The sequence below is a fragment of the Rhinopithecus roxellana genome, chromosome 12 (genome assembly GCF_007565055.1).
Source record: "Rhinopithecus roxellana isolate Shanxi Qingling chromosome 12, ASM756505v1, whole genome shotgun sequence".
In the NCBI taxonomy this organism is placed as follows: domain Eukaryota; kingdom Metazoa; phylum Chordata; class Mammalia; order Primates; family Cercopithecidae; genus Rhinopithecus; species Rhinopithecus roxellana.
Genome location: NC_044560.1, coordinates 34,392,043 through 34,406,497, shown reverse-complemented (window position 1 = coordinate 34,406,497; position 14,455 = coordinate 34,392,043). Strand labels below are relative to the sequence as shown.

Below are 14,455 nucleotides of genomic sequence, written 5' to 3'. Positions count from 1 at the left end.
CATTTCCATAGAATTACGATTTGATAGTGTTATTTTCTGAGCTTGAAAAATACTTTGCCACTTGCTTATATTCTTTACGGTTTTTGGTGCAAAATTTTCTGTCATTCTCATTGTTTTTCACCTATAGATAAAGTGGTTGTTTTTATTCTTTGTTTTCCAGATTTTGTTCCTTTGTCATCAGTTTTAAGAAGTATAAATAAGATTTTTTTTGGCATTGGATTTCTTTGGCCTGATTTGGGGTTTTCTCAACTTCTTAAATCTGCAGATTTATGTCTATTGCAACATTTGGGAAGTTTTCAGCCATTATTTCTTAACCAAGCACCTTTTCAGCACTGCACTGCTTTCTCTTGAGACTCTGATGACATGAAAGTTATATATTTTATTATAATTCCATGGACACCTGAAGCTATTTTCATTTTCAGTATTTTTTTTTTTCTGTTGTTTATATTGTAGGGGTTATAGCTCCTGTGTGGTCTTAATTGGCACAGCTTTAGGGGTAGTCTTGTTATCACCAGGCAATGGTAAAAGTCTTGATCTCCATTAGTTCTCCTCTGACACCACCTCAGCAAGGAGGGGCAGGAATGCTGCACTATAATGGGATAGTAAGGGCTTATAACTGGCCAACAGAAATGAAATCCCTGGTTCCTTACTTGGCCTCCTTTGACACCACCCTACAGGGTGTTGGGTTGTTTCACTTGAGTCTCAAAAAGGGAGAGGTCTAAACTCCCCACCCAGACTTTGCTGCATGGGCGAATGTGAGAACACAGATTTTTCTGTACTTTGACTGCAGTAGAGTGGTTATATTCTAAAAGTTATCAGTCTTGCTAGTTTGACCCTTTCCTGTTCATTTAGATAGAGAGCACAAGCTTCCATTACTTTTTTCATAATTTTTGTTTGTTTGTTTGTACCCTTTGTCCCTTCTGTGTTGCTGGATTTATCAGCTTCAGGTTTTGGATATATGAAGGTATAGAGGTTCTTTCAGCTGCTAAGTATGTCTATGCAGTCTGACACTGGGGAAATGACTGGCCTAGCCTCCCAGCCTACATCTCTCTCCTGTGTTGGATGCTGCCTGCCCTCAAACATCGAACTCCAGGTTCTTCAGTTTTGAGACTCAGACTGGTTGTCCTTACTCCTCAAGCTTGCAGACAGCCTATTGTGGGACCTTGTGATCATGTAAGTGAAAACTTAATAAAGATGTATCTATCTATCCTATTAGTTCTGTCCCTCTGGGGAACTGTGACTTATACAGAAGAAGAAAAACAAACCAGCAAAATGAAGAACTTACCACTGTGTCATTCCTTGGGTTTCAATTGTTCTATCCAGTCTGCCTCTTCTCTTTACCTTTTTAGTCTATTGATGTTTGTTTTGTGTATAACTTTTAAGATATTAATATGTTTATTACATATAATATCTTAAGGAATTATATATTTTACATTATATGTTTTAAGGAACATATATTTTAATGTTTTAGGGAATATATTTATTACAGATTATATAATTTATTATATAATACACAGTAATTACTACATATATAATGTCAAGGATATTTAATTGTACTTAGAGGAATATCTACTCCATCTTCTTGATAGTGGAAGCCCTATGTGCTTATTTTTCCACACACAACTTGTTGACATAAAAATGTTACACATTTTCCTTCTACTACAATATTTTCTATTGATTTATTCTTATATTTATCAAAGTATTTATGGTATATGTTTTTGCATAATACTATTGTGCACATTAATGGTCAGAACTAAAATATCATTATTTCGGCTGTTACTTTTTCTATCAATGAAAGAGTTCCTATCTATGACATTTAACCCTTTATATACTGAATTCTACATTGTTTGAAACTAATGTTAAGTTCTTTGCTTTGTTCTACTTAATATATATTTGCTTAGCATTTTATGTTGATCTGTTCATCGTTACTTTCGTTTTTGGAATCAATCTTGCCAATAAACAACTTTATTTTGGCTTTTACATTCATTTATAATGCATTTACAATTTATTTACATTTACATTCAGGTCACATCCATAAACGTAAACATGTAATTTTTATAAGGCATTATCTTACTTTTGACACTTTTATGTTTTTTTCATATAGACTGTATAATTGTATATTCTTTTTTTAGCTTTCGTATTTTTTTCAAAGCAAAAACACGTTAAATGTTACAAAAATTATTTAATCTATATTCCTCTATTAAGTGAATTATAAATTTACTTTTAAATAATTTTTGGTAATTATACATACCATTTTTATATTTTGTTTGACATTTACATTAAAAGAACAAATGGATGCTAAATGCTCAAGCTAGAAATCTCTACCTTAAAATATCAACCTTGTATTGCATTACCAATTTGTTTTTCTCTGAGTGAAATATTAGCTGCCTTACAAGAATCTCTTTCTTTTTTATTAATAGAATATTGGTTTTGTTTAGGAAGTAAATGTGTCCACTTAAAAATACTGATCATACCAGATTCCATTCTATCTAGTGGCAGTCATGTGAGGCAGTTCCAGTGGTAGGAGTCTATCAAGTAAGACATTTGCAGGAGCTATTATTTCCTAATATAAAATGAACAGACTTCACTGGCATGTGATTTTTGTTCTCACCAATCCTTTTTTCTGACCTAAGCACATGCTTGGATGTGAAGAAGTTCATTGCCTATGAGAGGTAGGGGGTCTGTCCACTTGCTAAAGGTGGAAGAGCAGGAAGCTAGAATAAACTTGGTCCTTCATGATTTCCTTGAGCAACTACAAGGAAGGACTTCCTATATCCTAATTTTCTGTAACATGATGAAAGTAAAATCCTTATTTAGATGGATTTCTATTAGATGTAAACAAAATGTAATACTGGCTGATAGCACTGGTTTCTCGCCCAGATCACTCTGATCTTTAAAAAGTTACATATATAAAACAATCAAAATATAGATATATATCCTTCCATGATATGATTTTAGATAACTAAGCACTTCAAGTTTGTAAAGTTACTTTGATTTCATATAGCAAAAAAGAATCCATGCTTCCTCCTTTTTTTCTGACTCAAAAAATAAAGGTTAGAAATCATTTTATGTCACAATTAAGATAAAATCCTTCTGGATTTTGTGTGTGTGTGTGTTATAAGCCACAAGCTTTAATTACACTACTAGATTTGTCTCTTTTCAAATCAGCATATGCTTCTTTAATTTCTACATTCATGCTCTCCTTAAGAAAGAATACCAATTATATAAAATAATTGTGTGAACTCTTACAAGGCTCATTATTTTTGTTTTCATAATATTTATACTCGTTAATAAGTCCAATGAAATGTTCTAAAACATATATTTCAAGCATTACTAAACAATTATCCCCATAGGTTTACATTTATTCCTTCTCAAGAGTTATTTTTGTTCCTGTAAATTAAATATAAAACATTTCAATGATCAAAGAACAATCAAAAGAACCTTGCTTAGTGGAAGTAACAAACACAAATTTATAGGTAGCCTCAAAAATTGTTATTCAGAAAGATTTCTTTAAATCTCCACAACTCACAAAAATCATGTCAGCATTTGGTATGCCTATACCTCTTTAAGTCTTACTCCATTTGTGTTGCCGTCCATTCGTACTTCTTCACAATGATTTTCTCCCATTATTTCTTCATTTATGACATTTTCAATCTCTTTCTCTTTCTAATCAAAACTTATTTATCCTCAGTTTCTAAATATGGTAAGTTATATATTTGGTAAGTTAAAGTGAGGTAAATACCACTTCACTTTAATAAATCTTTCATAAATTCTATTTCCTATAGTTAAAGCTTTATCTTTCTTCTGTCCAAAACTTTCTCCATAAAGGTTCTGTATTTGGCAATTACATATAACCCATTACAATTTCATATCCAACAACTGCAAGCTATTGAAATTTCAAAGATGTGACATCCTCTTTATCATTAAAAATTCTTCCAGTGTGCTTTTTTTTTTTTTTTCAATTTAACTTTTTTTCCTCTTCCCTGCTGAGATCGATTATCCTTTATCTTCATTGGTTACACTGCTTTCTACCCACAAAATGAGACTGTGCCCCAAGGTTGTAACCTTAGTTTTCAGTCTTTACTGATACCTGTATGTACCTGAGAGAACAAGGCTTTAACTATGACCCCAAGCAAACACTCCTGAATTTACATTCAAAGTCCAGAACACTATTTCTGAGTTTTTGTTTTTCATATCCAATGTCTAGTTAATATTTCTTCTTTAACATCCTGCTTTCACGTAAGTATGACCAAACTTACCTTTTACCAAAACTCTTTAAGTGCTGCCATTTCTGACAAATAAGTTATTTTGTGTCCCAGTTATCCAGGTTCAAAATAGTGGAGGAGTATTTCCACACTTACTCTTCCCCAATTCCCACATTCAATCAGTGTGAAAAGTACACTCAAATCTCTGCACTGTCTGTCATTTGTGATGCAATGTTGACTGCAGACTTGCTGAAATCCCAGCTCATGACTCATTTTCTGTCCAATATTGAGTAAGTTCCTACCTCACTATGCTTCATTTTCTCCTGTAAAAGAATGCTTTTCCACATCTGAGGAAACAATGAGGAAAAAATAAAAAGGCCTTCCCTGTCCACCCTATCTGATGTAGCCCAAATCTCTACCCCTTTCAGTCTGTGTTAATGTCTTACTTTCTTTCCTTTAGCAATTAACACTAGCTGACATTCTATAGTTGTTTTATTTTTGTTTCCAGATTCGTCTAGTCTCTGTGCCTTTCCCTCAGACTTAAAGAGGACAAGAATTTTGTTAGTATTATTTACCACTGAATCTCCAAGTCCCAGACAGTCCTTTTCATATTTTAGGTACTCAGTATATACTTGGTGAAAGAATGAATAAATAAAATGTATAAAGCACCTACCACAATGGCATTCACTGAATATGTGTCTGTCTTCTCCACTGTGTTCTTTCTTCTTTATTACTGGTATCCACCTATATCAATCCTGATCACATCATTTTGAACCTACAGTAATTGATCCCCCTGCCCTCATTTGGTTTCTATCCTCCATTAATCTGCTAGCAAAATGTTGGGTTGATCACCTTCTAAAAACCTTGTCAATACCATTTATTCATAGAGCACTTACTATGAGGGACCTACTCTAATTTTCCTACTCTAATTTCAATTAATCTTCATTATATTTATCAAGTCTAAGCTCTTTAGTAGGTCGTCCAAGTTCTTTCTCAATGCCCACTGCCCAACTTTCCATTACTTCCTTAAATGAATCTCAGTCACTTTGATTATCCTTAAAAGGCTCATGCATGTTGCCACCTTTGATTATGCCATACTACACAAGTGAAGTACCAAAGTGAAATTCTTTATTTAGGGCCTAGGTTAAGATATCAGACTTAAATACTACCGTGTTTTTTATATTTTTAAATATTACTACAAAATTATTACCAAAATCCTAAATTTTTAAAACTATTACAAAATCACGAATATACCCCTAATTAAAAAAATTTATATGCAGTAATAAAATTCTTCCAACTTTGTAATTTTCAGCTTTTCCATGCATAACCACTGTTCAATGTTTATATACTCTTTTAGATATACTCACTGTTCAAAATGATGTTCTATTCTTCCTCAAATTTTCTACACACATATATATGACTTCACATATCTTTAGAACATATTATAAACACCTCCTGCAACTTACATTGTTACTATATCTTGTACCAATTTAACCCCCTCTTTTGAACTCTTAAATGATTTGTTCTAACATTCATTCATGTGTCACAAAGAATGTTTCCTTATGTTTTTGTAAATCCACTTAAGTAGTCTGTAACCATTAACTAGGCATCAACTTTTCACAATCACTTCTTCTAACATTTTATAAACCAACAGATAATGATGGTTTGATCTTGTTAACCAAATTAATTGTGTAAGAATTAAATATTTTATCTTCTTCTAATAATAATCTAAGTTGTCCTTTAAGGCTCTCAAAAAACATTAAGTATTTCCCAATGGAGTCTTTCATATACCAAATCCTGAATAAATTAGAGATTTACTTTCAATTTAAAAACCAAAAATTTGTTTCTCTACAATTTGATCATTTCAGGCTTTTTATGTAGTAGGCATACAAACTTTTATAAAGTTTCAGATAGACATTACAAATATATTCACTGGTTTATATTATTTTATATACATGATGCAAAAATATTAAAGAGTTTATATAATTTAGATATAGAAATCAGAAGCTAAAATTTTCCTTTTATACATTTAATTAAAATGAAACCCTAAAGAAGCCAATTACCTTTCTCAAAGCTGGGCAGAAATTAAAGAAAAGTCGATGGTTACATGCTTTGAATCTTTCAGGAAGATGCCAGTTCTGAATTATTTCTTCATCAGAAATCACATGATGATCCAGTGCTTTGAGAGGCCATATACTGTTAACAAGAACATGTCTGTATCCTTTTTTAAGGCTCACTGGGCAATCAAACATAGTGAGGGCAATGAGGTTTGGACAGGCAGATAATACACATATATTCTTTAACTTTGCAAACCCATTGTCATGAAGATAGAGGAGTTTTAGATTCTTCAATCCACTCCAAAATTTGGTATCTGGTAGACTCTTTATCTGAAATATTATTAAAAATACTTTAAATTACAAAATTACTTTTTTCAAAAAGCACAGAAAATGGTACAACATTACACATCTAAAATTCAATAATCCCCAAATAGCAATTTTCTAATTAATAAGCAAATAGAGTATTTATAATTATATGATGATGGCTAGTTGAAAACCATAATACACTGGGCATCTGAGATAATTTATTATTAGTAGTATAGTAAAATGCATAATGATACTTTTTTGTTCAATGAAGATTCCTTTGTAATAGGCTGACTCTTTAAACTTTTCTAAAATACTTTCCTTACCTAAGGAAAATTAAGGAAGCATGAGGCATTCTTAATCCAGGCTGTAGATTTAAGAAGTGAAACATACCAAATTACACACTATTTATGTATTTTCATTTACATCAAAATGTCTGTATTTATATACATCTTACATGCTTTTAATTTATTGTTAAATTTTTGTTTATATTTTAGATAAAAGACCATCTTTAAGAAATACTGTGGATAGGTAACATAAGTACGTATTAAATAAAACTGAAATTTCATTAAATATGCAAATATCTGAAATGCTTATTGCTTACCTGATTTCCATGGAGATCAAGTTTGATTAATTTTATACAACTCTGAAGTGGATAAATATCTGTAATAAAATTGTTTGAGACGACGCATACTCTAAGAGAGATGCAAGACTGCAAATTTTCCATAGACTTTAAATGAAGGCCATTGAACTTCACAAAAACAAAATCTTTTTGATCTTCTCTTATGTTTTCATTATAGTGACTCCATTCTTCATGACTGGTTAGCTCTTCTGTGATTGTTCCATGAAACATCTAGGAAAGATAAGAAATTGCTTTGATTTTTTTTCTACTTTCAAAAATTTACCTGAAAACAAAATTTTGCCAAGAGACGGTGCAAGTAAAAAGTGTTATTAAACTTAAAATTTTTAAAAACTAATTCTTATAGAACTTTCTATCTATGTTAAATGTTAAATGTCTAACATTTCAATAACAGCTAATCTGAATGTTATCACTGCACTCACCGATGAACGAACTAATTAGCAAGAGGAAGACAAACTTCCTTTTTCATAGAATATTTACAGAATTCAGTGAAGAAACTGAGATAAAATCATCCCTTCTAGACAAGACAACTAACAACAAACAAATCAAACCATACCTTGTATAACTCGTATAATAATTGTTAAAATATACTGTTAAAGAAGTACACTGAATAATAAACAAGTCAGGAAAGTGACAATCGTTGTGAAAGAGAGTGAACAATGTAGCCAGATAAAATTAAGGTGCTATACAGGCCTTCAAATGTTATCAATAATATTTGTATCTTAAAGAGAAAATTCATTGTCACAATATTTACATCCAACTCAATTAGGCAATTAGGCTCCAGAATTCTAATAGCTTTAAATTTTCACTACTTAAATTTATCTAAAATGTTTAGATCAATGCTTTTTAATATAATTTTATACAGTATTTCTCATATATGTGAATTTTCACTTATTAAGAGTAATTTCAGCTTTCATAAAAGGTAGTCAGAGATAGCTGAGAAGAGAATGTATGAGCTCAAGTCACCTATTTGGAAGTGTGTTTTAAGATCAACAATGTTCCCCAATGGAAGAACCAATTTCTACCATGTTTAGATAAACTAAATCAGTGTAATTCAAATGAGAATAAATGTGAAAATCCAGATACACTCTTGTACTCTCTCAAGACACTGGTTACTTTACATATCATAACCAAGGCCTAAAACTAGAATTCTCAAACTCTAAGTATCAATGAATTAACTAGAAGGCAGATTCATGGGCCCCATCTCATATCTACTGTATCAGAATTTCTGGGCTAAGGGCCTAGGAATAATGTCAACAGGTGATCGACGAACACCTTAAGAAAGATTAGCCTCAACTACAAGTAAACCAGTCTTCCAAATATAGAGTCAGATATGGAATAGACAGATATAAATAAACCTTTACAAATTAAACTCATCAAGCTCTATTGGTGCTGGGATGCAGGATAATATCCACATCGCATCACTTGGACTTCCAAAATAGAAAAGACTTAAGTCTTTCCTCATTTAAAGAAAGCTTAAATTTAAGCTTCCTGCAAGTCTTTAGAAAAATAACTCATTTTTTAAAGTACTCAATAACATTCCATCACATGGATGCACCATGGTTTGGTTTATTTATCCATTCACCTATTAAGATGTCTTGGCTGCTTCCAAATTTACATAATTATGAATAAAAGTGCTATAAAAATTTATGTGCAGGTTTTTGTCTGGATATGTTTTCAACTTACTTGGATAAATACCAAGGAGTTCGTTTGCTGAATCATATAATAATGTATTTCATTTTGTAAAAAACTGCTACTGTCTTCCAATGTGGTTGTACCATTTGGACTCCCACCAGCAATGAATGAGAGATTCTATTGCTCCACAACCTCACCAGTATATAATGTTGTCAATGTTTTGATTTTGGTCGTTTTAATTTGCAATTCCCTAATGATACATGATGTTGAGCATCTTTCATATGCTTATTAGCCATATGTATATCTTCCTTGGTGAGGTATCTGTTCAGATCTTTTGTCCATTATATTTTTATTGTAGTATTGTCTTATTGTTGAGTTTAAGTTCTTTGTATTATTTCAGATACTAATCCCTTTGTCAGATATGTGTTTTCCAAAAACTTTTTTTCCCATTCTGTGGCTTGCCTTTTCACTTTCTTAATTTTCATTTCTTTTTTAGCTCACAAATGCATAAAAAGTCCTTGAAAAACCAACACCCATCCACATGGAACTTCAGAGATCTCATTTCTTCACATAAAGCTACAGGTGATTTTATACTGTTAATCATGACATTAGTACACAAATTATATATATATATGTATACAAAATTATATATAATTTTATTTAATATATAGCTATATAAATAAAGTATTTTTACTTCAAAGAATTTATTTCTCACATTGATTATTCCATCTCTAACAGTCTATTTCTTTATGAAGATATTATCTTCTTCCTGGCATTTATTTTCAGGGATTTTCAACAGTGCTATTAATCAAATATAGTTAGCAATGTCTATAGATACACCCACCAGGAATAATTTTTTATTTTAAACCTTCTGCATGAATGCTGTCTATATGTCATTTGAACATGCCAATGAACTACTAATGGTATTATTCCAAAGTAGAGTTTTTTCTATTTTCCTTACTGATCTCAGATACACTGGATAATTTTCCAAAATGAGAGGTTCTACACTTATGTGAGATATTCAAATGTTAGCTATTAGATGAATAACCTTGCTAGTAGCTTTGTGGCATTAACAAATGCTGTTGTAATGAACATGATAAAATAACATTGTTCTTTCCCACCAAAATTCTTAAATATGCCCAAATATTTTTCTACATAAAATGAGTAATATATAATAAGGGAACTGGTTTGATTGGCACTCTTGCCTCACTTGAAAGCTTCCTGTCAATAAGACATAGAGTTTGAGGAAGAAATGAAATATTGGTTCACAGAAACCAAATTTGGGATAATGCTCACGATATTACTTAATTCAATGCCTTTTTTTTCCATTTTGTACAACAGTCTACTTTTCAGTTTCAATCAAAAAGATTAGAAAAAAATTGTAATAATTAAGTACTAGTTAATTAAGGACATATTAAATTCAAATTTGAGATCTTTTTGATATTATTTAATGTAATGTCTTTTCCCCCATTTTGTTCAACTGCCTACTTTTTAGCTTTAATCATTGACTATTATAAGAAAAAAAAATCACTAATCATCAGGAAAATGTAAACTAAAACCTTACTCCTGCAAGAATGGCCATAATTAAAAAGTCAAAAAACAATAGAAGCTGTCGTGCATGTGGTGAAAAGGGAATACCGCTAGTGGGAATGTAAACAAGTATAACCACTATGGAAAATAGTATGGAAATTCCTTAGGGAACTAAAGGTGGAACTACCATTTGATCCAGCAATCCTACTACTGGGTATCTATCCAAAGGAAAATTCATTATATTAAAAAAGACATATGCACACACGTTTATAGCAGCACAACTCACAATTGCAAAGATATGGAACAAACCTAAGTGTCTATCAACCAATTAATGGATAAAGAAAATGTGATACACACACACACACACACACACACACACACCCCATGGAATACTACTCAGCCACAAAAAAGAACAAAACAATGTCTTCTGCAGCAACTTGGATGGAGCCTAGAAGGCTATTATTCAAAGTGAAGTAACTCAGGAATGGAAAATCAAATATCGTAAGTTCTCACATGTAAGTGTGAGCTAAGCTGTGAGGATGCAAAGGCCTAAGAATGATATAATGTACTTTGAGGACTCAAGGGTGAAGGTTGGGAGGGTCGTGAGGGATAGAAGACTACATACTGGATACAGTGTACACTGCTTGGGTGACAGGTACCCTCAAATCTCAGAAATCACCACTAAAGAACCTATCCATGTAACAAAATACCACCTGTACCCCAACAACTACTGAAATAAAAATTAAAAAACAACAAAAAAATAGTCAAAAAATAAGAGATGCTGGTGAGGTTGTGGGGAAAAAGGAATGCTTATATATTGTTGGTGGGAGTGTACATTAGTTCAACCATTGTGGAAGACAGTGTGGCAATTTCCCAAAGACCTAAAAACAGAAATAACATTTGACCCAGCAATCCAATTACTGGGTACATACCTAAAGCAATAATAATTGCTCTATTATAAAGATACATGCATACATATGTTCACTGTACCACTATTCACAATAGCAAAGACATGGAATCAACCTAAATGCCCATATATGGTAGATTGGATACAGAAAATGTGGTACATTTACACCATGGAATACTATACAGCCATAAAAAAGAATGAGATCATGTCCTTTACAGGAACACGGAGAAAGCTGGAGGACATTATCCTTAGCAAAAAGAATGCAGGGATAGAAAAAACAAATACTGCATTTTCTCCCTTATATGTGGAAGCTAAATGATGAAAACATATGGACACATAAAGGGGAACAACACACTGGGGCCTACTGGAGGGTGAAGAGTGGGAGGAGGGAGAGGATTAAGAAAAATAACTAATGAGTACTAGGCTTAACACCTAGGTGACTACATCACTTGTACAACACACTACACTGAAACAAGTTTACCTATGTAACAAACCTGTACATCTATCCCTGAACTTTAAGCAAAAATTTTTAAAAATCCAAACTATTAAGAACCCTTGCTTCTTAGTTAATAAAATATGCTAGCCTGCTATCTTAGGATGTCACACTTCTCTCTCAGTGTAACCTTCTTTGACAAATTATTGCCTAGTCATTATTTAGACTCTGATTCCATCCCCACATCCCCACATCCCCAATTTAGTGATTATATATTTATATGTGTTATTATTTAATGGCCCTGTTTTCCACTAAATTATATGTAATCTGTGAACAGAAAACTTGTTTTACGGTTAGGTAGTTTTTTCAAATTTTTACATAGGACCTGACATAGAACTGAGTCAGATTTCAATAAATGTCTATTTCATAGACATGTCTATCTTTTCCTTTACTCAGAGAAATAGCAAACTATGGGGAAGGAACCTTTAAAAGACTTCTAAGTACAAATGACAAAGTCTCTCCCATTTCAGTAGAAATCTATTGGACATTCCTTTATTTTTAATTCTCCACAGCCAATACTCAATATCTTGCAAAACAACAACAAAAAAAGGTTTATTTTTCAGCTATTTATGTAGTGTAACAAATCACTCCACAATTTATTGGCTTAAAATAACCACCATTTTGTTATTCTGAAGATTTTGTGTGTTCACTAAGTTGAAGTAAGCAATTCTCCAACTGACAGTGGCTGAAGCATGAGTCAGTTCACTCCTCCAGTGAACTGCTGGAAGGTTAGGTTCAGCTGGGATACTGAGATGAACCAGCCTTTCTTTCCATACTGTCTCAGGACCTCTCTATTTTGAACTGTCCTCTCTATGTCATCTATCCATGTATGTCTGAAATAGGGTAGCCAGACTTTCTACACGCTTAAGGGCTCCCAAAGCATAAAAGCAGAACCTGTCAGACTTCCTAAGGCTTAGGTTCAACTGAAGCATCCCCTCAGCCACATTCTACTGGTTACAACAAGTTCATTTTATTTTTCAAGCACCCTACAAACTAAGTACAGAAAAAGGAAATGAAACATAAGTTGTTCTGAGGTTGGTGATCTCAAGGAAGTTATGTATCCTCTACCTCAGTTTCCTCCTCTGTAAAAAGAAGATAATAACAGCCCATAGAATTGTTATGAGGACTAAATGAGTCAACATAAAGGGTTTAGAACAGTGTTTGGCACTTAATGATATAGTTTGGCTATTTCCCCACCCAAATCTCATCTTAATTGTAGCTCCCAGAATTTCCACTTGCTGTGGGAGAGACCCAGTGGGAGATAATTGAATGATGGTGGCAGTTTTCTCCATACTGTTCTTGTGGTAGTGAATAAGTCTCATAAGAGCTGATGGTTTTATAAGGGGAAACCCCTTTTGCTTGGTTCTCATTCTCTCTCATCTGCTGCCATGTAAGATGTGCCTTCCACCTTCTACCATGATTCTGAGGCCTCCCCAGCCACAAGGAACTGTGAGTCCACTAAACCTCTTTTTCGTTATAAATAACCTGGTGTTCAGTGTGTCTTTATCAGCAGCATGAAAACAGACTAATACAGTAAGCACTACAAAATTAATTGAATGCTTAGTTTCATTAACAATTCAAAATAAAATATATGCTTCAAAAAGTGTATCAAAGGACCTGCAGTTTCCAGTATGGCATGTAAGGAGCTTGGAAGTAGTCACTCCATCCTAATAACACATTAAAAAGCTGAACAAACTGAAAATCAACAACTCTTCTTAGCTACACAAAAGAAGTAAGATCATAGGGTAAACTGCTGACCCCAAAACTGTAGCAACAGACAGGCAGTACAGAAACTCATCAGGAACAGACACACAGATGTCAGGGGTGTTGGAAATATCAGACTGGGAATTGAAAACAGCTAGGATTAATATGCTAATGGCTCTAATAGAAAAAGTAGGCAACATACAAGAACAGATGGATAATGTAGATAGAGAGATAGATATTCTAAGAAAGAATAAAAAAGAAATGGTAGAGACCAAAAACATTGTAACAGAAATGAAGAATACCTTTGAAGGGCTCATTAGTAGACTGGACGTGACTGATAAAAGAATCTCTGACTTTGAGGATATGCCAACAAAAACATTCAAAACTAAAAACCAAAGAGAAAAAAAAGACTGAAAAAAATGAATAATATTCTAGAAGTGTGGGACTTCTAAAGGTGTAACATATGTGTAATGAAAATACCAAAAAAGGAAAAATAGAAAGGAATAAAAGCAGTATTTAAAACAATAATGAATGAGAATTTACTGCAACATCGGACACTAAGCCACAGATTCAAGAAACTCAGAGAACATCATGTAGGATAAATATAAGAAAAAAAAAACAACTCACACCTAGGCATTTAATACACAAACTTCAAAAAATCAAAAGTTAAAAAAAAAATATTGGAAAAAGCCAAATAATTTCTTAAAAATCTTACTTATAAAGGATCACAGATAATAACTACATTTGACTTATCAGAAACCATGCAGGCAGAAGACAGTGGAGTGAAATATTTAAAGTGTCAAGAGAAAAACCCTTTCACTTGGTTCTCATTCTCTCTTTTCTGCCGCCATGTAAGATGTGCCTTCCACCTCCTGTCATGATTCTGAGGCCTCCCCAGCCACACGCAACTGTGAGTTCACTAAACCTCTTTTTCTTCGTAAATTACCCAGTGTTGGGTGTGTCTTTATCAGCAGCATGAAA

The 14,455-nt window shown here is 32.7% G+C and overlaps 1 protein-coding gene across 2 annotated transcripts in view; it reads right to left on the bottom strand.

Moving 5' to 3' along the window:
• Positions 1 to 14,455, bottom strand: part of LRRIQ3 (leucine rich repeats and IQ motif containing 3) — a 187,195-nt gene that overhangs the window by 159,129 nt on the left and 13,611 nt on the right. For both annotated transcript variants that reach the window (XM_030913592.1, XM_010381108.2), the window contains exons 2-3: positions 7,170 to 7,418; positions 6,269 to 6,592 (exon numbers count right to left, since the gene is read on the bottom strand). In XM_030913592.1, the coding sequence (XP_030769452.1) occupies positions 6,269 to 6,592; positions 7,170 to 7,418 (573 nt within the window). The remainder of the gene's footprint in view (positions 1 to 6,268; positions 6,593 to 7,169; positions 7,419 to 14,455) is intronic.